General features: G+C 42.8%; 1 protein-coding gene across 6 annotated transcripts in view; it reads left to right on the plus strand.

The window, feature by feature from the left end:
* Positions 1-25,561, plus strand: part of LOC141050273 (uncharacterized) — a 149,452-nt gene that overhangs the window by 104,235 nt on the left and 19,656 nt on the right. For all 6 annotated transcript variants that reach the window (XM_073547157.1, XM_073547159.1, XM_073547158.1 and 3 more), the window contains 5 exons: positions 730-788; positions 10,230-10,462; positions 10,669-10,940; positions 13,281-13,406; positions 23,860-24,001. In XM_073547157.1, the coding sequence (XP_073403258.1) occupies positions 730-788; positions 10,230-10,462; positions 10,669-10,940; positions 13,281-13,406; positions 23,860-24,001 (832 nt within the window). The remainder of the gene's footprint in view (positions 1-729; positions 789-10,229; positions 10,463-10,668; positions 10,941-13,280; positions 13,407-23,859; positions 24,002-25,561) is intronic.

Below are 25,561 nucleotides of genomic sequence, written 5' to 3' on the forward strand. Positions count from 1 at the left end.
CGAAAAAAAACGCAAATGTGAAACCAGCCTAATGGAGAGACTGGAGAGGTGACCGTGAGTAGTGGAGGAACTGGAGAGGTGACCATGAGTAATGGAGGGACTGGAGAGGTGACCGTGAGTAGTGGAGGAACTGGAGAGGTAACCATGAGTAATGGAGGGACTGGAGAGGGGACTGTGAGTAGTGGAGGAACTGGAGAGGTGACCATGAGTAATGGAGGGACTGCAGAGGTGACCATGAGTAATGGAGGGACTGCAGAGGTGACCATGAGTATTGGTGGGACTGGAGAGGTGACAATGAGTAGTGGAGGGGCTAGGGAGGTGACCGTGAGTAGTGGAGGGAATGGACAGGTGAGTGGTGAGGTCAGTATAGAGAAATTATTTTAGGTCAGTATAGAGAAATTATTATTTTTTTCTAATCTTTTGATGGCGCATTGCAATTCAGAAAAATGGAGGACAGTGGGTGCCCTATTCTTGAATTACAAACAAAATGCCTTTCCGCAGATTAAGATTTTTTTTTACCAAGTTCAAGTACAATTAAATTCCACTCAAATATATTCACTCATTTCTAATACTCCTCATTAAATGTGGTGTCATTGTTGGTGGAAGTGCTGCTGACCTCCGACCCTGTGCGATGCGCATGTTGGTCTCACCCCTTTGATGAAATCACTTTTTATGTAGGCCTGTAAATTAATATTATTGTTACTTCTTTATTTTTCTTTCCCCTAACAGTTAGTAAAAGTCATTACTTCAAGTGTCATTACCCCCACTCTGAAGGGCAGGACATACTGGTAAGTCGTTCTCGGTGGCCATTGTGTAATGACTTGCTGGTTCAGCTGTACACATGTCTCCATGCTTAACCTTTTCTTAAATTTTGTTAATTTATCATGAAACATTTAAATATATATCTATTTGATAGAAAAACTCTCAACAGTCTAAATATCAAATTACAACCAATGGTTGTAGACGCACACACTGTAGATGCTAAACGTGTAGACATCTCATGACAGAATATCAGAAATCAAGATTTCTTTTGAGTCTGGTAATTATGTGTCTTAAATAGTCAAAGCTAAGTTTAAGGAAGGAAACCCTTGTATGTTTTTAATCTCTTTGTGATTTTTCCACTTTTACGGTTTCAGTTCCCCCCCTTTTAAGTACTATACATGTTCTAGATTTCCTGCCATGTAGTCGTATGAAGGCTTATTTTAGCTTGTTGTAGTTTTGAAGGGTGCTATTCATTTTACCATTTAATATACTGGAAAAGTGGGGAGAAAAATTCCAAGGGCAATGAAATTGTACAAAAAAATGCAATTTTCAATTTTTCTTAGGTTTTGTTGTGTTGTTCAATCTCCAAAGCAAAGAGAAAAGGTGAACGGCACTATGGAACACAAATCACCACCAAATAAATCTGAACACCGCGCAAAGCATAGCTGGTATTGGTGCTTAAGGAAAACAGACGAAATCCAATGAAGAGTAGAAGAAAAACCGTAGCACTCACCGGCATAAATCAGATCCAGTAGTCCTTTATTCACATAAGTGCCAGGACCCATAGAAGAGAGTAATCACAAAACGGCCGCCGTACTCCCTCCCCCACACGTCTCACATGTCCTGCTTGTCTACTTGGTTCCTTTGTTATGTTGTTCATTGTGTTGTAAAAATGACCGTACAATATGGTTTTCCGGGTCCATACAATTACTACGATACCATACATATAAGTCACAAGAATATTGCCCCAAAAAGAATCATGCCATCATGTATATCATGAAAAAACATGCCACAGCTATAATTTGATCACTGTTGTGGAGCTAGTTATCAACCAAACCAAACACCACAAAATGGCATGTTAAATAAAAAGCAATTTTTATTAAACAACATTAAAAAATAACAGTAAGAAAAGGTACTGGAAAACATAATAAATGAGGGACACACACCATAGGAGTCCACCAAAATACAATAACCAGATTTTAGTCTACAATAGGCTGAGGCGCCTCTCGAAGAAGCAGTGCGAAACGCGCGTCAGGACAGAGGGACGTCTGGGGAATTCCACCAACCTGATCTTTGGTATGCTGATTTTGGCTTTGATTATTATCTGAACTGTATGTAGTTACATCAACTATGCTGTTGTCTCATTAAGGGGATTAAGCTGCAATATTTCCTGAACATAATGGAGCACTTTAGCAGTAACTTATTTATATTCAGGGTTGCAGGTATACTAATTGTTATTCAGCAGTAAATCCAATTCCTTATCAGCCTATTGTAGACTAAAATCTGGTTATTGTATTTTGGTGGACTGCTATGGTGTGTGTCCCTCATTTATTATGTTTTCCAGTACCTTTTCTTTGTGTTATTTTTTAATGTTGTTTAATAAAAATTGATTTTTCTTTAACATGCCATTTAGTGGTGTTTGGTTGATAACTAGCTCCACAACAGTGATCAGATACCATACATATGAAAAATTGCGAATCATCATGATAAGTTGTCACAGAAGAGTATGAAGATAAACCAACATGGCTCCAACCATTGACCGACGCCGGGTTCGATGTCAAACTCCACTCTTTTGTGCCCTGATCTCCCAATACTTAGTTATCTGTGATAAGGGAAAGTTCCAAGACCCGTACTGATCCCATTTTTTGGTTGATGGAGCTGTACAATGGCTCGATTATTTTACTCCTTGAGATGAGGTTTTTATTAATATGATTTTGGGGTAGAAAATATATTGTTTTCAGAGAACTGGTGTTTCTGAAGAAAATAATATATATATATATATATATATATATATATATATATATATATATATAGATATATAGATACCGGTATATATATATATATATATATATATATATATATATATATATATATATCACCAGAATTCATCACTGCTGTTTTCAGATCTGGAGGCAAAAACCTGGATACAGTACAACATACAGGCTACAGAAGGCCAGTGGTGCAGAATTTTTAATAAAACTCCATTGAAAAAATTACATTTAGTGCAACATAAATATATTAAAGCAAAAAAAAAATATGCCTCCAAAGATGGACAACAGTGATGAATGAACGTGCACAGATAAGATGTTATCATGCTTGAGTGCATGAAAAATATGTTTGAGTCCCCGCGGCGGCATGTCTCTTGGCTGTTCGACACCTACAACACAGGTAGGGATTGCCTAACAAACAGCAGTGAGGCATGCAGCCTCGGGGCCTCGAACATATTTTTCGAGGATGCCGAAGACATTCTGTTAGCACAATAGCAAGCTCGAATAACGCTTTATACCAGCATGTTCACTCATCGTTGATGGACAACCCATGAAGTATCTGACCAACCTTATGTGAACCATGGTGGGCCAGTTGCCTGATGTCCATTTCTAAGTGAATCAATTGTGCTTGAAAACTCTTATGTTTATAGTGGACCTGGAGCCAGGGAAGGACTTTGTAAAGTATTTGGCAATTTCTCTTTTTTGAAGTCATCGCATCAAGAATTCAGTGTGTGGATGATTTCCATGAGACAGATTTTCAATGCTGCTTTTATAGTTGACTAGCTGAAAAGCTCGGTGTTGCCCAGGCATAGTAACTAGCTGTGGTTAGTTATAACAAATTATAATGATTATCCTCCATCCCATAGTCCAGTGCCCATATACCCATCACACGTACCCTCCATCCCATAGTCCCATGCCCATATACCCATCATATATCCTCCATCCTAAAATGCTGTACCCATATACCCATCACACATCCTCTATCCCATAGTCCAGTGCCCATGTACCCATTATACACATCCTCCATCCCATAGTCTCGTGCCCATATACCCATCAAACATCCTCCATCCCATAGTCCCATGCCCATATACCCATCACACGTACCCTCCATCCCATAGTCCCATGCCCATATACCCATCACACATCCTCTATCCCATAGTCCAGTGCCCATGTACCCATTATACACATCCTCCATCCCATAGTCTCGTGCCCATATACCCATCAAACATCCTCCATCCCATAGTCCCATGCCCATATACCCATCACACGTACCCTCCATCCCATAGTCCCATGCCCATATACCCATCATATATCCTCCATCCTGTAATGCTGTGCCCATGTACCCATTATACACATCCACCATCCCATAGTCCCTTGCCCATATACCCATCATACATATCCTCCATCCCATAGTCCAGTGCCCATATACCCATCACTAGAGATAAGCGACTTTCCCTTTTTTCTGGTCGAGTCGGGTTTCATGAAACCCGATTTTCGCAAAAGTCGGGTCAAACGAAATCGGACGATTATCGTGAAAAGTCGAAGGCCGACTGAAACACGAAACCCAATGCAAGTCAATGGGGAAGAAAAGTCGGCAGTGAGTGGAGGACAGGAAACCCACATACAGTGCCCATTTTAATGCCAAAAATATGGAGCAATTCTTATTACTTAAGCTTGTCAACCTTAATTTACTTTATAATAATAGTTAGGCATTGAAAACTGGGGGTTATTTGGCTAAAGTTGTGGGGGGGTAGTGCTGGTTCCAGATTTTCGTGGGCCCAGGGCCAAAGAGTGTCAATGGGCTCCTTTAACTCATGCCACAATTCATGATCCTCTGATAAGGCAGAGAAATATCGGTATAGCACAATGAAAAATACTTCACTTCTTACATCACATGACTGATATCCATTTTAAATTCTCCAATAGCTCCAAAAACGAACAGTATATTACTCTATACAGTATTATGGCCACCGCATAGTGCACCATACTGAGTAATGAGGCCCATATATTTCTCCATACAGAATCATTGGTCCCATATAATGTTCGATACAGTATATGATGAGCTCCACATAATGCTACAGTATATGTTGGTCCCCATGGATGAAGCTCCACTGTGTTATGGGCCCAAATAATGCTCCATATATAATGGGCCCCATTTCTAATGCTCCAGTGTATAATGGGCCCTGTAAATGCTGCTCCAGTGTCTGATGTCTGCCTTTGGAATGCTCCAGCGTATGGTGGGCCCCATATATCATTCTCCAGAGTATAGTACTCCTCAAAAATTGCTCCCAACCTTTAAACAATTAAATAAGTCTCCTCGATTGGGAATCCCTGTACTAGTCTGGACTCCTCGTCGTCCCCATCTTCCATCTCTCTGCACTTGGACTGTTTAGGCAGAGGGTGTACAGACGTGATGTCATCGCACTCTCTGACCTGAATGTCACTGTCAGGAAACGCGGAAGACGTCTTTGTGGTGGAGCAGGGAGAGGTAAGTATTTCAACTTTGCAAGTGCTGTGATCCTGAGCAAGCAGGGGGGGCCCACTCGTTGGCGACGGCACGGACACAGGGCCCCTCATAGTATGGCTGTGTGTCTGACGGCGGGTGGGCCAGGCCCACCCACCTATCCAGGGCAGCTACGCTCGAACGGGTGCGTGCGCTAGGTGGTGACCCCGACCCTGGGGGGGGAGACAGCCCAGTTAGGGAGGTTGAAAAAATGGCATTTGTTGATGTTGGACATTCAGCAGCTGCAAATGGAGGAATTTGAGAAGTCCGAGGAAGAAGAGGACAAAAGCGAGCCATTTTGGTTCATTTTAATGAAGGTTAGATCATCAACATTTTGGGTTGACAGACGGGTCCTTTTTTCTGTCAGGATTGATCCAGCAGCACTGAAGACTCTTTCGGATAGCACACTAGCAGCAGGGCAAGCAAGCTCCTGTAAGGCATATTGTGCCAATTCAGGCCAGGTGTCCAGTTTAGCTGCCCAATATTCAAAGGGGAATGACCTGTGAGGGAGAACATCGATATGGGAGGAGAAGTAGTTTGTAACCATTTTTGACAACTGCTGTCTCCTGTCACTTTCAATCGATGCAGTATTACCAGTTGTGTGAGCGGTACTTGAAAAATTAGTCCACAACATGGTCATGAAACCCGTGTCCAACGCCACTTTGGCTGTGTGCACCATGAACACCTATTCCATGTTGCCCCCTACGGCTTGTGGGGAACCATCACAGCCGCTGTGTGCTGGAATGCCTCAAACAAACGGTTTACAAACTTGTTTGTTAGCCAATATTAGCTCTAGGTTCTCCTGTGGCATGATGTTTTGGAATTTGCTTTTATAGCGTGGATCCAGGATGCTGGCCAAGCAGTAGTCGTCATCGTTCATCATTTTGGCAATGCGGGGGTCCCTTTTTAGGATCTGCAAGGCATAATCACACATGTGGGCCAATGTTCCAGGTGTCAATGAGGCAATGTGAGTGCTGGGTGGAGGAGCACTTTCTGGCAAATCAACATCCCTCCAGTCACGCACAAACCCTGTACCTGACCTCCTCCCCAAAATAATCATCCCCATCATCCTCCTCCTCTTCCTCTTCTTCCTCCACCTCGTCCACAAGACTTCACTGAGCAGACAATGGCTGACTGTCATCAAGGCTTCCCTCCTCTTCCTCCTTGGCTGCAGACGCCTGCTCCTTAATGTGCGTCAAAGTTTGCATGAGCAGACGCATAAGTGGGATGCTCATGCTTATGATGGCGTTGTCTGCGCTTACCAGCCGTGTGCATTCCTCAAAACACTGAAGGACTTTACAGAGGTCTTTCAGCTTCGACCACTGTACACCTGTCAACTCCATTTCTGCCCTCAAACTGCCTGCCCGTGTATCCTCCCACAAATGCATTACAGCCTGCCTCTGTTTGCACAGCCTCTGAACCATGTGCAGGGTGGAGTTCCACCTTGTTGCAACGTCGATAATTAGTCGGTGCTTGGGAAGGTGGAGCACTCGCTGCAGCTTCTGCATACGACTGGAGTGTACAGGCGACCGGCGGGTGTGCGCCACAAAATTCCGGCCGTTATTACTAACTACCTTGCCTGCCTCAAGATGTAGACTGCCCAGCCATGACTCAGTTTGTCACTGCAAGTAGTCGGCCAGTACCGCCGTGGTGTGTCTGTTGTCGCCCAAACACATCATCTTCAACACAGCCTGCTGACAGTTACCACTAGCTGTTTGATAGTGGGACACCTCGTGTGCAACACTGGCAGCTGCGGATGGAGTGCTCATGCGACTGTGCTCTGTGGAAGACCTTTCGCTTCTGGAGGAGGAGGAGGGTCGAACGCCTACGGCCAACTGTTTCCTATACCGTGGGCTAGGCAGCACTGTCCCACCGCCGCTGTCCCCTGTGGACCCTGCATCCACCACATTAACCCAGTGCACAGTGATGGACACATAACGGCCCTGGCCATGCCTACTGGACCATTCATCTGTTGTGAGGTGCACCTTTCCACTCACTGACTGCTTGAGTGCATGGACAATGCGGTCTTTCACATTCACGTGGAGGGCTGGCATGGCTTTTCGAGAAAAGAAGTGGCGACTGGGTAGGTCATAGCGTGGTACTGCGTTGGCCATGAGCTTGCAGAAAACTTCACTTTCAACCAACCGGTAAGGCATCATCTCTATCGAGATTAGTTTGGCAATGTGGACGTTCAAACACTGTGTACGTGGATGAGAGGATGAGTACTTTCTTGTCCTACTGAGAGTCTCTGGTAGGGTGAGCTGGACTTGAGAGCTGAATATGGTGGAACTAGCGGTGGACATGGCGGACTGAGAGGGTTGGTGATGGTGTTGGTGGTCTTGCTGATGGCCGAGATTCAGTCTTTCGTAGCAATAACGTGATTCCCTGACTGCTTTAGCCTTGCGACCACACCTCAACTTCTGCTGCTGGTGGTGTGCTAACCGGTGGGCTTACAGTGGGGGAAGCAATGTAGCGTTGCTGACTACTTTCATTCGGAGCAGGTGCACATGTGCTACCTGAGGTTTTGTAGTGCGTCCATGCTTGCAAGTGCATGGTGGTTAAATGTCTAAGCATGCAACTGGTATTCAAATTTCTCAGATTTTTCCCCCGGCTAAAGGTCTTTGCACACTTCTTACAGATAACCTTTGCCTGATCATTAGGATTTTGTTCAAAAAAGTGCCACACTGCACTCTTTCTACTATGGAAGACATTTTGAGGCCTTGCACGCTGTGCTAATTTGACCGTCTGGCCAAGCTGTCCAGCAACTCTTGGGGTTTTTGTTAACCGTTTTTGGACTGCTACGGGCCTGCCAGATAACAGCTGTTGCGATGTCGATGCCTGCTGCGGATCCTCCTCCTCCTCTTCTGAGCTATTGACAGCAGCACCCTCTTCCCCCAATGGATGCCAATCTGGGTCAACAACTGGGTCATCCATCACCTCCTCTTCAATTTCATGTGCAAATTCCTCTGTGTCACCGTGTAAGGAGGTATAGTATGCGGGAAGGGGCACCTGAGTTTCATCAGGGTCAGATTCTGGCTCAGTACACTGCAAGGACAATGTAGTGCTCTGAGTGAATGTACCAGCAGAAAAATCTAGCTGTGGCTGTGCATCAGTGCACTCCATGTCCGATTCATCTTGGACTGGGGAATTCACGATTTGACTTGATAACCCAGGCATGGTATGTGAAAAGAGCTCCATGGAGTAATCTGTAGTTTGGCCTGCCGCATCCTTCACTTTTGGTAGGTGTGAAGGACACAAGGAAAGGTGTTGTTCCTGGCCAGGAGCCTCCACTGACGACTCAGTGCTTTTATTTTTTGAAACTTCAGAAGAGGAGGCGATAGAGCTGGAGGCTGTGTCAGCAATGTAAGCCAAAACTTGTTCCTGAAGCTCCGACTTTAAAAGCGGTTTACCTACTCCCAGAAAAGGGAGCGTTCGAGGCCTTGTGTAGCCAGACGATGATGCAGGCTCAACACCTCCTGCCTTAGGTGCTATTGTGCTTTTGCCACTACCAGCAGATGCACCACCACCCCCACCACCATCAGTACAAGCTGGCAACCCCCGCCCACTTCCACGGCCTCTTCCACCATACTTCCTCATTTTTGGAAAAATGTACCCAAAATACCACCAGGTATATGGTACTGTAAAACAAGGTACAAGGTGTATATAGTATTGTGGAGAATTTGAATCTCCCTAGAGATTTTAGGAGGCTGAACTATTATCTCAGGCCCACTATTGATTACACCTCAATTGAACAGGCTGAAATAGGCAGGTGTATGACCAGGCACAAGGTGTGTATATAGTATTGGGGAGAATTGGAAGCTCCCAAGAAATTTTAGGAGGCTGACAATGATGCTCTCAGTCCAAGTATAGCAGCAGGCAGCCTAATAAGCAGGACTGCTGCACACAAGTGTGGAAAAATGAACGTTTGGTAACTGTGCAGAAAAGAGGAAGAAAAGTATTTTTTTTTTAAAAAAAAGCAGTTTGCACAGCAGTGTGCAAACAGCAATGCAGCTATCGGAGCCTTATAAGGCAGCCTAATAACCAACAGAGCTGATGCACAGAAAATATAGCCTCTCCTGTCACTGCACACAAACTGTTGTTGTACAGTGGAAATCGCTCTCAGCAGAAGCAGTTTTTTTGTTCTTCTTCCCTGCCTAAGGCTCTCCCTTATTCAGAATCAGCAGCTGCAACCTCTCCCTATGCTAAGATCGGCAGAAGTAAGATGGCGGTCGGCGTGCATGCTCTTTTATAGCCCCTGTGACGCCACACAAAGCAAGCCAATCACTTGCATGCCCTTCTCAAAGACGGTGGTGACCGATGCCCATGTCATCGTGTTGCCCACATTGTGCGTCCTCCATCATTGGCTGAAAAAGGGCGCTGGAAGCATCTTTTGAAATGCGACTTTGGCGCTCTCGTCGCCGACCTCACGCTATGGTCGGGTTTCGTTTCATGAAACCCGACTTCAGCGAAAGTCGGCGGCTTATGAAATTGACTGACCCTTTTCGCTCAACTCTACCCATCACACATTCTCAGTCCCATAGTCCCGTGCCTATATACCCATCACACATCCTCCATCCCATAGTCCAATGCCCATATACCCATCACACATCCTCCATCCCATAGTTCCGTACCCATATACCCATCATACACATCCTCCATCCCATAGTTCCATACCCATCATACACATCCTCCATCCCATAATCGAGTGCCCATATACCCATCACACATCCTCCATCCCATAGTTCCGTACCCATATACCCATCATACACATCCTCCATCCCATAGTTCCATACCCATCATACACATCCTCCATCCCATAATCGAGTGCCCATATACCCATCACACATCCTCCATCCCATAGTTCCATACCCATCATACACATCCTCTATTCCATAGATACACACATACATACATAAACTCTCCGCTTTATATATTAGATGTACAAAGAACTTACAGACGTTCCTCCTGTTTTTCAGTCTATCAATGGACTCTCCAGGACTGTACCGCTGCTCGGAGTCTGGAATACAGTTCCTGGTCACACAACCGGTGACTCTGAAATATGAGGTGGATTCATGGCACAACTACACAGAGATCCTGCAGACTCTGCCTGGTGGATACGAGATCATCGGACCTCTCTACAACATAAAATCGGCCATAAAGCCTAATGTTGTGTCGGCAGTCTACCTCCCGCATTGTCTATGTGTAGGAGGTAACGCTCTGAATTGTTACATGTCATGACTTACAGACCTAAATCATCAGAATGTTATTTCTGTATATCATAATCTAATATGTCCTCACATGAGAATGAACTAAACTAAAATTACGGAGGCAGAAATATTTGATTAGTAGTTATATTCTGATTTTGACATACTATTTTTGATTCAATTAATTGTGTTTTTCTAATTATTTTTTTAGGTATTAAAGGAGACAGATCATTGATAAAATGTTTCCACTACAAGGACGATGAGATGATTTTGGAAACGCCATCCAGAGTAGAAGCAATGTACGTCGTGCTGGAGAATCCCACCTTCTCCCGTTTTGGAGTAATTCTTTCGTCTTTGAAGAAAAAGAAAATCCGATGTCATGGAATGGTCCTGTTATTCTGTAACACGATTGTCAGGGATCATCGAAATCACATGTATAGACTTCATCTATATCTACTGCCGAGGATCCGCACAGTGGAAAAGGTATCGCCCTCATTCTTCCTTTATATTGATCAGTATAATTTCACTAAAGGAGTCAGAACCAATTATTTTTATATTTGCTTAGGCCCGGAATTCATTTTACTTGTTTTTTGCATTCACAAAGTATTTAGATGATTAGGAATCAAAATTGCTGGAATAATCATCAACAATGTTGGATACACAGACGATACAACATTGATGGCAACAAGTGAAGATGGAATGAAGGACGTATTATGGAATGTCAAGATGGAAAGCTCGAACATGGGACTGTTACTCAACACCAGGAAGACCAAGATATTGACCACTGCCAGCTACAACCGGGACACATATAAAATGATTAACTGAAAGTTGTAAAGGACTTCAGCTTACTCGGATCAATGATAACTCAAGATGCAACAACGACATCGGAAGTCAATATGAGAAAAGATGTGGGAAGACCAACAATGAAGTCACTGGACAAGGTCTTCAAATTGAGGAACATTTCATTCGTGGCAAAAGCATAACTTGTACATAGTCTGGTCTTTTCTGTGGTAACATATGAATGCAAAACCATGACTATAAGGAAACAAGACAGAAGAAGAATCGACGCCTTCAAAATGTGATGCTGGAAAAGGATGTTATCAATATCATGGATGGCAAGAAGAACAAACAAATCAATATTGGATTAAGTCAAGCTTGACATGTCACTGGAAGCAAGGATCACAAGCTACAACTTGCCTTTGTATACCTCAAGAAAGAAGAAAGAATTCACTGGACAAGGACATTATGGTCAGAAGAATTGAAGGAATAAGGCAAAAAGGAAGACCAGAAACCCGATGGCTTGTCACAATCAAGATAACGAACAATAAAGTTGCTCTCTATCCTGCTAAAGGATGTCAGTGTGAAATATATGAAATATGAATAGCTATACGACTTCTGAATACTAGAAAAAAATGAGACGCCCATCAACCAACGTCTAACGAGCCTTGTCACATGACTGAGGACAAAAGCCAAACTAGCCTAAGCCATGTGGCAAGGCACGGTAAGGGGTCAATGTTGAGTATTAGGATTGATAATTCCAATAGGTGGCGCTACAGTTCTAGTCCTCCAAAGCGTTTTCAAGTTGCCCTTTCCTCAGTTCAGAATGTAATTAAGAAATGGCAGTTATCAGGAACAGTTGAGGTCAAGCTAAGGTCTGGAAGACCAAGCAAAATTTCAGTGAGCTGCTCGTAGGATTGCTTGAGATGCAAATCAGAACCCCCAGTTAACTGCAAAAGACCTTCAGAAAGATTTAGCAGACTCTGGAATTGTGGTACATTGTTCCAATGTTCAGAGACACCTGCACAAATATGACTTCACGGTAGAATCCTCAGAAGTCTACCTCTCCTGCATCCTCACCATAAAATTCAGCATTAGAAGTCTGCAAAAGCACATCAAAACAAGTCTGACGCATCTTAGAAACAAATTCTGTGGACCGAAGACCACAGAATTTTAGAAAAGGACATCTCACCAATCATTAAGCATGGGGGGGTAGCTCACTCATGCTTTGCGGTTGTGTTGCAGCCAATGGTACAGGGAACATTTCACAGGTAGAGGGAAGAATGGATTCAATGAAATTTCAGCAAATTATTGATGCAAACAAAACATCATTTGTAAAAAATGGAGAATGATCCTAAACACACGTCACAATCCACAACAGATTACCTCAAAAGGCGCAAGCTGAAGGTTTAACATTGGCCCTCACAGTCCCCTGATCTGAACATCATGGAAAATCTGTGGTTAGACCTCAAAAAAGCAGAGGATGGAAGACAACCCGGGAATCTCACAGAACTGGAAGATTTTTCCAAGGAAGAATGGATCAAAATCCATTTAACAAGAATTGAAAAACGCTACAAAAAGCATTTGCAAGCTGTGATACTTTCAAAAGGGGGCACTACTGGGTACTAACCTTGCAAGGTTTCAAACATTTGCATCAGACCATTTAACTTTTTGTAATTTTTAAATGTAAATGATAACATTATATTTTTTTTTATTTTTGCCTAAATTGCAAACGAAATGTATCTTTAACTTTAGGCCTTTTAGAGATCATTTCATCTTCAACTTGCTTAGCTGTTCACAATAGCGGTAATTTTGACCAGGGGTCTCTTAACTTTTACATGCCACTAAGGTTTGCTTTGTACCTGCTGTTTTGACATTTTATTTCATGGCATTACAAAATATAGAGTTTTGTATCAGAAAAAAAATGGGCACAAACTACTAAGCCTTGTAAAGGTAAACATTACTAAGTATGTCAATTCGGAAACCATTTATTCTGTGATAATTATCTCGCATACTTTAACTGTCAATCATTCTCATTTGACTCAGGCTGTTGAGAATGTTGAGAGAGAATCTTCATTCCAGAGAGTTCCTAAGCACCCACAGACAAAAAATATTTATTGTAAGAAGAATTACAAAGTCGTAGGATCTCAGAATGCAATAGTAGATCCACCGGTAAGTTCATATAGAAAAATTCCTTGCGGCACTCACAAGTAAAAATATATATTTTTTCTTTTTTATTTAAATCACATTAGCAGGACTATGTGTACACACACATCATTAATGACACTTCCTCAGGGCCTGATAAGAAGGGGCAGAAAAGCAGTTTTAACCTGTGCCTTGCTGTACCAACCTTTTCAGACAGTGCAGTAAGTTGCAGGTTATTTTGCAGCTAAGGGAAAAGCAACTGTGTTTAAATAATCTTCTATGGCGAGTGTGAAAGAGTTTCCCAGTGATTTACTCGTAAGTGTGATTTGGCTTAGCGTGTGACTTTGGATTCAGTGACTTTGGATTCAGTGAGTTTAGAAGGGAGTAACTTGTATTAATTCACTGTTTTGTATTTTCTTGATACTTTCTAATAATTCTGTCTTGTGCAATCCCCATTAGGAAAATGTTCTCCATTATTGACAATGCTTATGTGAGATGCATACTGCTGTGCAACATGTGTGCTTGTCTTATACAGTCATGACAAAAAGTGTTGGCACTCTTGAAATTGCCTTAGAAAATGAAGCATTTCTCCAAGAAAATTATTTTAATTACGCATGTTTTACCATACACATGTTTATTTCCTTTGTGTTTATTGGAACAACCCCAAAAATACAGATAAAGGCAAATTGGACATAATTTCAAACAAAACCCCAAAAAACGAGCCAGATAAAATTGTTGGCACCTTTCCAAAATTGTGGATAAACAACATGGTATCAAATATGTGATGGTTGTTCAAACTCACCTGTGGTAAGTAATAGGTGTGGGCAATATGAAAATCACACCTGAAGCCAGATAAAAGGGGAAATGTTGACTCAATCTTTGCATTGTGTATTTGTGTGCCACACTTATCATGAAGAACAGTAAGAGGAGAACAGAACTTCTTTCAAGGGTGCTAACACTTTTGGCCATTACTGTGTTTGGAAGCCCAGGTACTGGATCTAAATGAAAAGCTAGCAACACTGAGAACCATTGACAATATGGAAATAACTTTGCGTCTCACTGAGCAGGTGCTCACTAGGGTAGTTGTGGGCGAGGATCATAGTATGGATCTTCAGGACACTGAGGCTGCTTCCTTAAGTGACAGAAGGTGGGGTAGATGGAAGAGTATCCGGGTGACTAGTCCTGATCTGACACACCCCACCAAGTTTGCTAAATTGGCCGGGGAGTGTCTGCTCCAGTAAAGGGGGAGGAGGTTAGGGCAGGTCAGGCAGGTGCTGGTAGAGGGGAACTCTATTATTATGGGAACAGATAGGGTAACCTGTCACAAAAGATATGAATCGCCAAACGGTGTGTTGTCTTCCAGGTGCTCACGTTTGGCACATTGCTGATCTGGTTAAAAGATTATTGGAAGTAACTGGTGAGGATTAAGTGGTCATGGTGCACATCGGCACCAATGGCAAAGTTAGTAGTAGGTGGAAGGTCCTTAAAGATTTTTTCCTAAAGGTCTCGTTACATTTAGCGATGCATCAGCTATCCCGACAGCGATACGACCCGGTCAGGATCGCTGGTGCATCGCTAAATGGTCACTAGTGAGCTGCCAAACAGGCAGATCTCACCAGTGACGTATCAGTGGTCGGCGGTCGTTCTTACCTGTCAGACGGCAGCTCTGATGACGACTTCCTCCCGCGTCCATGAGTCGCTCGTCGGCGCCAGCAGGACGACGATATCGCTATTGCGTCACAAAATCGGTTACGCTTTAGCGATATCGCTACCGATATCGCTATGTGTAAAGTGCCCTTAAGGCCTGTTTCACACTTCCGTTTTTGTGTCCGCCAAACAGATCCGTTTCCGTTTTTTTGACGGAAACTGATGCAAACGGATCCGTTTTTTTCAAAACGGATCCGTTTTTTTGACGGATCCGCGGTAACCGCTAATGGAAGTCTATGGGACAAAAAAAACGGATCCTGAAAAAAAATGGCGGATCCGTTTTTTTACGGAAACCAACGGATTTTGACGGATTTGAAAAAACGGAAGTGTGAAACAGGCCTAAGGCTGTAAACTTAAGGCAATGATTTCAAAAATAGTATTTTCTGAAGTACTGCCTGTACCATGCCATGTGCCACGCCAGAGCGACAGCAAGAGATTAGGAACGTCAAAGAGAAGCTCATGGATTGGTGCAGAAGGAGGGATTTGGATTTCTGGAGAACTTGGCCAACTTCTCTATTGATGACACTAGAATTGGGCTGCACCTAAATTGTAGGGTGCTGCTGTGCAGGGGTTAAAAAATGGCTTGAATGTTTGAGGAGTGTTTAAACTAGGGACTGGTGATAGAGAAACTACTGTACAGGAGGAGAAGATATTGTAGATAGTGACCTAGGCATAAGTAATAAAATTGGGGGTGGCATTGGGGGGAGGTGTTAGGACAGTCAATAGAGTAAGCAGGAATAGAGATGCACAAAAATACATAAAGTATAAGTACACTAATGCCAGAAGCCTCACTAACATAATGGAAGAATAAGAATTGATATTTCTGGAAAAAATTGTGATATGGTGGGGGATAAAGAGATATGGCTGGGTGACAGATAACTGAGACACGGCTGGATGGGCTGGTAGTTTACAGGCTTCTGGTCTGGTCAGGAATGACGATACCTCATATAAGCGAGGGGGGGGGGTTATATTTAAAATCATCACTAAAATCCATCGTACATGATGATTAGTTGTAGGCGAACGTCTGGATGTTCGGGTCCAGCGGGTTCAGCCGAAGTTTAAAAAAAAAAAAGTTTGGTTCGGGTACCAGGACGGTACCTGAACCTGATCCCAGATCCAATTCACTTGAATGATGGGTCCGAACATCCAGTGTTTTCTACACTGTCGTGTTCATGACAGTGCGGCAAAAACTGCCTCTGATAAGCAGTAAAATCATTACCGCTGGTCAGAGAGCCGCGGCCACCACTTCCGGTCACTGGCGTCAGCTGATGGGAATATTACTCCCATCAGCTACTGCCTGTTCTCGCTGTTATTAGTGCAGAAGGCGTAGGCTGATGGAGCATTCATCAGCCGGCGCTTGCACTCTGAATAAATAATTAAAAGAAAAAAATGGCATGACTTCCCTTGTATTTTTACTAACCAGCCAGGCAAAACTGACAGCTGGAGACCGCAACTCAGCTGTCAGCTTCAGCAATGCTGGTTATCAAGAATAGAGGGGTCCCCATATTTTTTTTGTTAATATTTAAATAATTTTTAAAAATCGGTGTTGGGTTACCCCCGTTTTTGACAACCTGCCAAGCTAAAGCAGACAGCTGGGGGCTGGTATTCTCAGGCTGGTAAGGGGTCATTATTATTGCCCCCCCCAGCCTTGAAATAGCATCCTGCAGCCGCCTAGAAAAGGCGCGTCTATTAGATTTGCCATTTCTGGCGCTTTGCCTGGCTCATTGTCATTTGACAGCGTGAGAACCTCAGCGGTCTGACCAGTAGTATTAGTCTTACTGCCGATCAGAGCCATCAGTGTTTCTGGTGCTGTCCTGCAGATGAGAGCGCGAGAAACACCCAGTGTTTGGGGAGCTGAATCCAAACAGTAAAGTGGACTTCCTGGTAAAGTCTGTGTTCAGGGTAAGTGCCCGTACAGTAGGTGTTCGTTATAGACCCCAAACTTTACTGTTCGGGTTCACCCATCTCTAGAGATGATGTATGTGTGGCTAATGAAAATGTAGAGTCCCTATGGGGGAAAAGGAGAGGAGGGAGAAAGAATAGTAAAATATTGATGGGTGTTTGTTATAAAACCCCAAGTATAATGAAAGTGTCAGATAATATCCTCTTAAAGCAAATAGATGAGGCATTAAATAGAATCAAATCAAAGCAGCAAAGATGGAGATAGTGAGGCTCATTGCCAAAGAAAGTAAAAATAATTCAAAAATATTCTTCAACTACTCACAGAAATAAGCTCAAAAATTATAGCGTTGGCCCCTTTTACAATAGTCTGGGTGAAAAGGTGGCAGAGGATGAGGGTAAGGCAAATCTGCTAAACTCCTTTTTCTCCACAGTATTTATAGAAGAAAATCCCATGACAGACGACCTGATCAGGAATACTAAAAATTATCCACAAAATGTTACCTGATAACCCATCAGAAAGTTCGGCGCCACCTCAAAATCACAAAAGTAGAGAAATTCCCGCGCCTGGATGGCAGACACCACCAAGTACTGCAGGAATTCAATACTGTGATACACAGAATATAATTTCAAATAATCACAGATTACATAATAAGTATCTGTAACACACGACGGGTGCATGTCAAATGTGCTGCCTATATTATTATTATTATGTTTTGCTTATATAGCACGATCATATTCCGCAGCACTTTACAGACATTATCATCGATGTCCCCAATGGGGCTCACAATCTAAATTCCCTATCAGTATGTCTTTTGGGTGTGGGAAGAAACCGGAAGAAACCCTTGTGAAGAACATACAAACTTTGTTGTCCTTGGTGGGATTTGAACCCAGGACCCCAGTGCTGCAAGGTTGCAGTGCTATTCACTGAGCCACCGTGCTGCCAAATATTCAAATAGGGGACAAAATCTGCTCCTGGAATTTATAGGTCTTTAACTTTAATCTCTTTTGTGGGTAAAATCCTTGAGGGCTTCCTAAGAGCTGCTATCTTGGAGTATCTTAATAAGAATAATTTAATGACCCGTGATCAGTACAGATCTGTGAGGGATCGGTCCTGTAAAACTAATCTGATCATCTTCTAACTAGACAAGTGAAATGCAGTGGATGTTGTCTACAATTATTTTTAAAGGCTTTTGATATGGAGCCACATAAACTGTCTGTGTTCTGAACTGAGAGGAAGATGGAGGTATCATTCATGTTCTGCTAATATCCAAATATTGGTAAAATTAAAACCTTTATTTAGACAGATTTAAAAGTCCACACTTTTTGAGTTCACACAAGACCTCTTCATCAGGACAAAGCCTAGTCCAGTTTTTTTTTTTTCCCAGTTTCTTTCTTATGTGTTCTGAACTGAGCAGAACATAGACTTAAGCTGACTATGTCACTGTCAGAGGTAACATCATCCTGCTGTGACTATGGCAAGTCATGTGACAAATATTCAATTCCATCGTCCATGTTTTCCCCAGTGATACACTAGCTTTAGGCAAAAGAGGCCGTCTTGTGAATTGTGTTGGATACTATCATGTCCTTTGCCAGTGACACTTTTTAGTTTACCATAAATTTTGGACACCAGTATAAAATTATCTACCAACTGTTATCCATCCTTTGAAAAGTCTGGAATCAAAAGGGAATGCTAGATTAGTTTCTCATATTGGCCAAAAAACGCTAATGCAACAATAACTTCTGCCTAATATTGATGTGATATGAACAGTATGTGTCTCCATTTTCTCAAATTAAGTATTTATACCAAAGCAGACCTGCACAGGTAGAATTTTTCATAAGTCAGTTAAATCTCTGAAAGCTTGCAGTGTTTTTAGAGTGTGCAGCTGCTAAATTGAATGAATAAAACAGGTATACAAAATGTTAAACTTTTTTTTAGATTTAATTTAACCAACCCCTACCCTCTTAACAAAAAACCTTAGCAATAAAAAAAAAAAAAAATATTCACAGTCAGCTGGAAAAGGGGCCATACTGGAGTATATCACAGATGAGGCAAATTACCATTACACAAGCTCTGCAGCTCCTGCACCTTTCCTATCTCTATTTCCTCCTATCAGATAAATCTATGTAATGTTATTACCAGAATATTACTACCATTTTGTCTTTTTTTCAGTAGTGTATCACACTAATAATAATAATAATAATAATTTTATTTTTATAGCGTGAACATATTCCGCAGCACTTTACATTTCAGAGGGGACTTGTACAGACAATAGACATTACAGCATAGCAATAATCACATAGATCAAAACAGATAGCAAGAGGAATGAGGGCCCTGCTCACAAGCTTACAGTCTGAGGAAAAAGGGGAAACACAAAAGGTGGATGATAACAATTGCTTTTATTCTTTGGACCATCCCTAGTATAAGAATCAGGTGTTCCTGTTGTTGTATGAACCAGTTAACAGTCTAAATATGTAACAGTACAGTCACAGAGGGCTATTAAATGCATAAAGCATGTGAGAACATGATGCGAGGAACCTGGTTATGGTAACAAAATTTCGAATGAGCCACACAGGGATATTTAGGTTAATGCGTTGAGGTGGTAGGCCAGTCTGAACAAATGCGTTTTTAGGGCACGCTTAAAACTGGAGATTGGGGATTAATCATACTAGCCTGGGTAGTGCATTCCAAAGAATTGGCGCAGCACGTGAAAAGTCTTGGAGACGGGAGTGGAAGGTTCTGATTAATGAGGATGTTAACCTCAGGTCATTAGCAGAACGGAGGGCACGGGTAGAGTGGTAGGCTTGTAGGTTCGTGTGCTAACTGGGGGGTGGTCCCTTTTGGCCGCAGAACAGACTGGAGGCAGACACAGGAATCCATTCAATTAGGTCCAAAACTTTCTCGGGTGTCCTCTTGACATCCACCACAACCACAACAGCTCCTGCTCCCTGGCCTGGGTTCCTGTCACCTCCTCCTGCTCCTGTTTGGCAAAGACCCTGGGTTCTTCCACCGTGGCTGCCATTAGGCCCACGTCCACAGCATTTCCCCCAACCAAGTCTGCCTGCTGTGATACTTATTTCGGTGCCCAGCCATCGGGTACCCCAGTCCCTGTCATGATCCAGGATGGGGTTTCGCTTTGGCTCGTCCTGGTCAGACTGGGGGTTAATTGTTCTGCCTCTCTGGCAGAGGGCGGCTATTTAATGTTCACTGGACCTAGGTCCGGTGTCAGTTATACTCCTGCCCTCGGCTGAGTTAGATGACCTGTTGTATACGTGTGCCTTGTGCCTGATAACTTGTTGCTTGTTTGGTTGTGATCCGGTTCTGTCCCTGTCACGAGTTCTGCCTGCCCCTCTTGTACCGCACCGCTCTCTCGTGTATGACTCTCTGCTTGTGACTCGACCGTTCTCTGCTCGTCCCTTTGGTACCGCACCGCCCTCTTGTGTATGACCTTTGGCTTTGTCTGACCTCCCATCTGTTTACCCCTCCTGTACCTCGTTTGCCCGTACTGTGTATGACCTCCGTTTTGCCCAACTCTGTTTTCCATCTTCTCTGAGAGCAGGACGCTAAGCCCCGCCCCCTTGCAGTCACATGACCGTAGGTCCTGTGCCGGCTTGCTAAACTTCAGCGTTCAGGTCCTGTGCATCTGCACTTTCTGGCTGTTCTTGTCCTCAGGGGTCCCTACAGTGCGGGTGAGTCCTTGCTCAGCGGAGGCTGTATGCCGACGCTGTCAGGATCCTGATAGTCCCTCTCTGGACAGCGCCTCCCTAACTTGCAGCTGTCTTCTGAGGGCCACCGCCCTGCGAGTCTCCGTCTCTCACCTCTGTTTCTCCTGAGCTCTTCTCTCTCTTCTGTCTCCTCCTGGGTGTCTGCCCTCTCCCCGGAACTCTCCCTCCTTTTATCTTTCCTCCTGGGAAATCCCCTCTCAGTCTCCGTAACTCCACTCACCATGACTATGCGGTTTCTTAAGCATTAGCTGCTGTTGAGTCCTTTCTCTGCTTTCTTTTGTCACCCTCTAGTGGCCAAACCTCACTACTGCACCTTCTCCTTTTCCTGCTGTTCTTTGTCTCCCCCTAGTGGCCAAAACCCGGTCCTTCACCATCTCTTCCTAATTCCATCTGTTTCCCCATACGTATACACAAATTCACGTCAAGTATATTTACTGCCCATCTTACATTCACTGTTCCTCTTTAGACAGGTCCATAGGTCAGTCCACTTCCCTACAGACTGAGACGAGGGAGGAGATGTAAGGTGGTGCTGAGCCATGGAGTGCTTTGTGGGTTAGGGTAATAAGTTTATACTGATTTCTGAATTGATGAGCTTTGCTCTGACCTCTTGCGTTATCTTAAGACTGTATAACCCAAAAATGGCTGCTTCCTTGCCTGCCTCATATTTTTATAGTGACTCTGATAATACCTACTGATTAGCTGTGCTAAATTTTGTGGTGTAGTAGCTGCAAGGTGTTATAGAGCAGCCCTATTGGCCACACCTGATTTTATGTGAGCCCGATCTCTGGTCGATGTAATCTTAGTCAATATGTGAAATAGTGCAAGACATTAAATTAAACTGGAGACTGTTCAAACCTGCCGAGCTCTGGGAATTTCATAAAATTTGACTTGAAAGTGATTCTCAGAGGCTAGATTCTCTCATTTGTAATATTGACACATTTGTTCAGAAATTATAGTACAATTTATACTCAGTGGGATAGAGGAGGAGAAAACACCAAGGTGGGCAACACCAACAGAAGTATGGCGATATCAACCTAATGCCTACGAGTAGTCCAGCAATTGTATAAAGAAAAGAAGATATGTAAAAACGGGGATCTCTAAGCAATAATGAAAGAAATATTGTAACAAAAATTTACACGCAACAATTCAATTAAAACCACTTAAAAAGCCCAAAGGCCATGTAATCCCACCCAAACAACTCGCGGTATACCCTAGTTACTAAGTGACACACCGATTATGTATACACAAGGAAAATGGATAGTGTTCCTAGAAGCATAGCAGAAAAATTATATTGCAGCAATATTACCATAGGCGGGTGGCAAGATGGCTCACTGGGGCCCTGGGTTCAAATCCCACCAAGGACAACATCTGCAAGGAGGTTGTATGCTCTCCCCGTGTTTGCGTGGGCTTCCTCCGGGTACTTCGGTTTCCTCCCACATTCCAAAGACATTCTGATAGGGAATCTAGATTGTGAGTCCCATCGGGGACAGCGATGATAATGTCTGTAAAGTGCTGTGGAATTAGTGGTGCTATATAAATGAGTAAAATAAATAGGCTATCAGAAGCATGTCAAGCCTGGATTGTGCAAATAAAGTGACGTGAGCAGCTACCAGTATTAAAAAAAGGATAATGTAAAGGATATAAACCATGAACAGGCCAAAAATTAGGATCCATAAACATATGGAAGACAAAATCACAAATTACCTCTCTTAAGTGCAACAAGCAAAATGAGGTCAAGAGTATGTTTAACCATACATAGAAATTTCATTACATAAAACACATGAAACAGCATCAGTGCAGAGTATCACTAACCATGCTGGAAAAAGGGGGACACAATATACCAGAGCACTGCTGAAGCACAAAATCAAAAGTTGTGCACAAATAATTTAATCAATGAAAAATATGGTAAACAACTTAATTGAACATCGCACCATAAATAAAAGATAAATTTATAGCCACCTAGTGTTTTATACTCCAGTTACCCATTAAAGAAAGAAAAATAGTGCTCAAGTGAGATGGGGCTCTAATACAAAAGGTGACAGTGCCATAGTGCATGTAGTGCAAATCAGCCATAAATAAATGAATAATAAGGTGCCTTGCTATAACTCACATGGTCATGGAAACCTGGACCCCAGCCTGCCGCCCCTACGCGCGTTTCACCGTGTCTTGATATATTTGTGCTTATATGGAAGACAAACACTAATCATGCAAGGCTGCTGAAATTATGAAGCAAAATAAGTCATGCGAGCAAAAATATCACATGAAAGACACAAATGTTGAAATACATGTGGGCTTAATAATCCAGCATGTACACTATGAGCAGAGCAAGCTTGTGTCAGTCATAAAGTTTCACCACAGGAAACAAAGTGTGGCTTCCTCAAGGGATTTAGTGTAAATGGGTAACCCTTTTTGAGTGTGTGTATGTATGTATATATATATATATATATATATATATATATATATATATATATATATATATATATATATATATATATATAATAAATAGAAGGTAAATTGGTTACCACCTGACGCGAAAGGATCAACTGTTGTGGCGTCCCACAGGTGCGCCCGTCATTGAGTAATAAAAAGCATCGTACAGATGGACGGTACATAATCGTTAGATGTGATCACGTGTCCAGTGAGGTCGTATCAGAGGCCGCTATGGACAGTGATGATACAAAGGTGTGACACAGCAGACATCAGGTAAAAACCATTCTGCGCATGCGTGCACATTCGCCGGCACCGCGGGCATTGATATTTAAAAGTGATACCGCCGCAGATGGAAATGAAACAGTGTATGTGCCACCCATTTATACGGTCATGAACACAGAGTCACAGTTATCGCTGGTAGATCATAAGGGAATGGAAAACCATCAAATGAGATCATCAGAGGTTATGAAGAATTTTAGAAATTATTATCAAAGAGTGACGCATCATTTCTTATGATAGAAGCGCATCAAAATTCTATTGCCATTTATATAAAAAAACAATCCTACTTGGCTGGTAGCTTATGGGAAATGGCTCCGGACAGCCCTGACAACGTTCACTCTTTCTCGGCTTTGAAATAATCTGAGATTTTTGTTATAGATTTGCCCCACAAAATGTTGTTGAAATGTTCAAAACTAAACTGTTCATGACTTTATTGTAGACATTGACGTTTGACAGTCGTCCCTCAAACATCTATCCCTACACAGAAATTAAAATTAGGGGTGAGATGTACATGGAGGTGAATGTATCGGTACTTCTGGAGGAGGATGATGACACCGTCTGGAGTTCTGTGGTGTCCGCAGGTAAAAGGAAACAACAAATGTGCTTAGGGTGTGTGCTGCACCCATCCACTCACAAACCTACCCCTTCCTTTGGTAGGGCTCTTTCTTTTTCTGTGATGACAAAATATAAGAGACCTGGAGCAGTGTGCAAAAGAAGAGTGGCCTAAAATTCCAGCTGAGAGGTGTAAGGAACGTTTTGAAGCTTTTAGGAAGGAATTGATCAGTTATTTATTCCAAAGGGTGCAACCAAATATTAAGTTGAGAGTGCCAACAATTTTGTCATTCCCATTTTGGGGTTTTGGGTGATATTATCCAATTTGCCTTTTTTTCTCTGCTATTTTTGTGCTGTTACAATACGCACAAAGGAAATAATCATGTGTATAACAAAATGTGTCTGCCTGCAGTAATGTTCTGGGAGAAATGCTTCTTTTTCTGGAGCAATTTCAAAGGTGCCAACACTTTTGGCCATGACTGTCAGTAGATGACATGCTGACCAGATGCATACACTTATAGCCTCTGTCACAGCCGTGGAGACGGTTAGAAGTTTCAGTGGAGCCATTGCTGACTCCCTGTCATCGTGATGGTTTCATTAGACTAGCTCATTGAGGTGTATCAGCCAGATGAAACGCCTTGGACCTGTTTCCAATTAATTTCCCCATCTACCAGAGATCCTACTTTGTAGGTTTACAAGATTGTCAGTTGAGTGGTCCACTCGTCAAACTGAGAAGCATATTGTGGGTATTGAAGCAATAGAGAGCAGACCACAGTTGATGGCCTCCTGGCAATCCAACCATGATAGGCAACAAAGTGGTTAGCTCCTTTTTAGCTTGTGTTGAGCATTTTGGCCACGAAAATGAAGTAATTGGTGATGGACTGGTAGAGGTGTTCTTGCAGAAAGACTAAGTACAAATGACTGGTATATTGTCACTGCATTCGGGCAGCCAGGTGAGACTACCCAAAACCCTCTAATACCTCAACCTCTTTAACCTGGCCAAGAGAAGCAGGTAGGGACCTGGCTGATATGTTGGGATACCTGAGAGATTTTGTGATGGGATGAGATGACAATAGTCTTCAGGCTTTTTCGTCGTTTACAACATGGAGGCTAGCGTATCTTTGACCATGACAGAAAATGCAGTTAGAGGCATGAGGAAGATTAATGCTTCCATACTCCTCTGACAGTGGCTGAACTCCGGGGAGAGCAGAAGGATCAGTTTTTGAAAAACCAAATTGATGGCTCCGTCTCCCCCTTTGACATCATCTGTTGGCTGAGACTTGATGACCCCAATACAGATTCATTTGATCCCACCGTTATCTGTGTGTTTGGCTAATGTTACTCGCCTCTGTATGAGGCCTTTATCCAGAGTGTTTTGTCAATTGAATTTTAATTTGCTTTTAAATAAAAAATAAATCTTGCTGCCAAATTAGGCCTATATCTTCTCAAGTCTCATAGCTGCAAGAATTTTCACTTACATCATGTCTTGCTATTCATGTGGTGCAATTATGTTCATAATCTTAAGGTTTATTTTATACCTTTCCAAGATATATTTAAAAATATTTTTTGGTTTTATGTTTTTTCCTCAG

This window comes from Dendrobates tinctorius, unplaced genomic scaffold (genome assembly GCF_039654945.1).
Source record: "Dendrobates tinctorius isolate UK_male_01 unplaced genomic scaffold, ASM3965494v1 ptg000151l, whole genome shotgun sequence".
Lineage (NCBI taxonomy): Eukaryota > Metazoa > Chordata > Amphibia > Anura > Dendrobatidae > Dendrobates > Dendrobates tinctorius.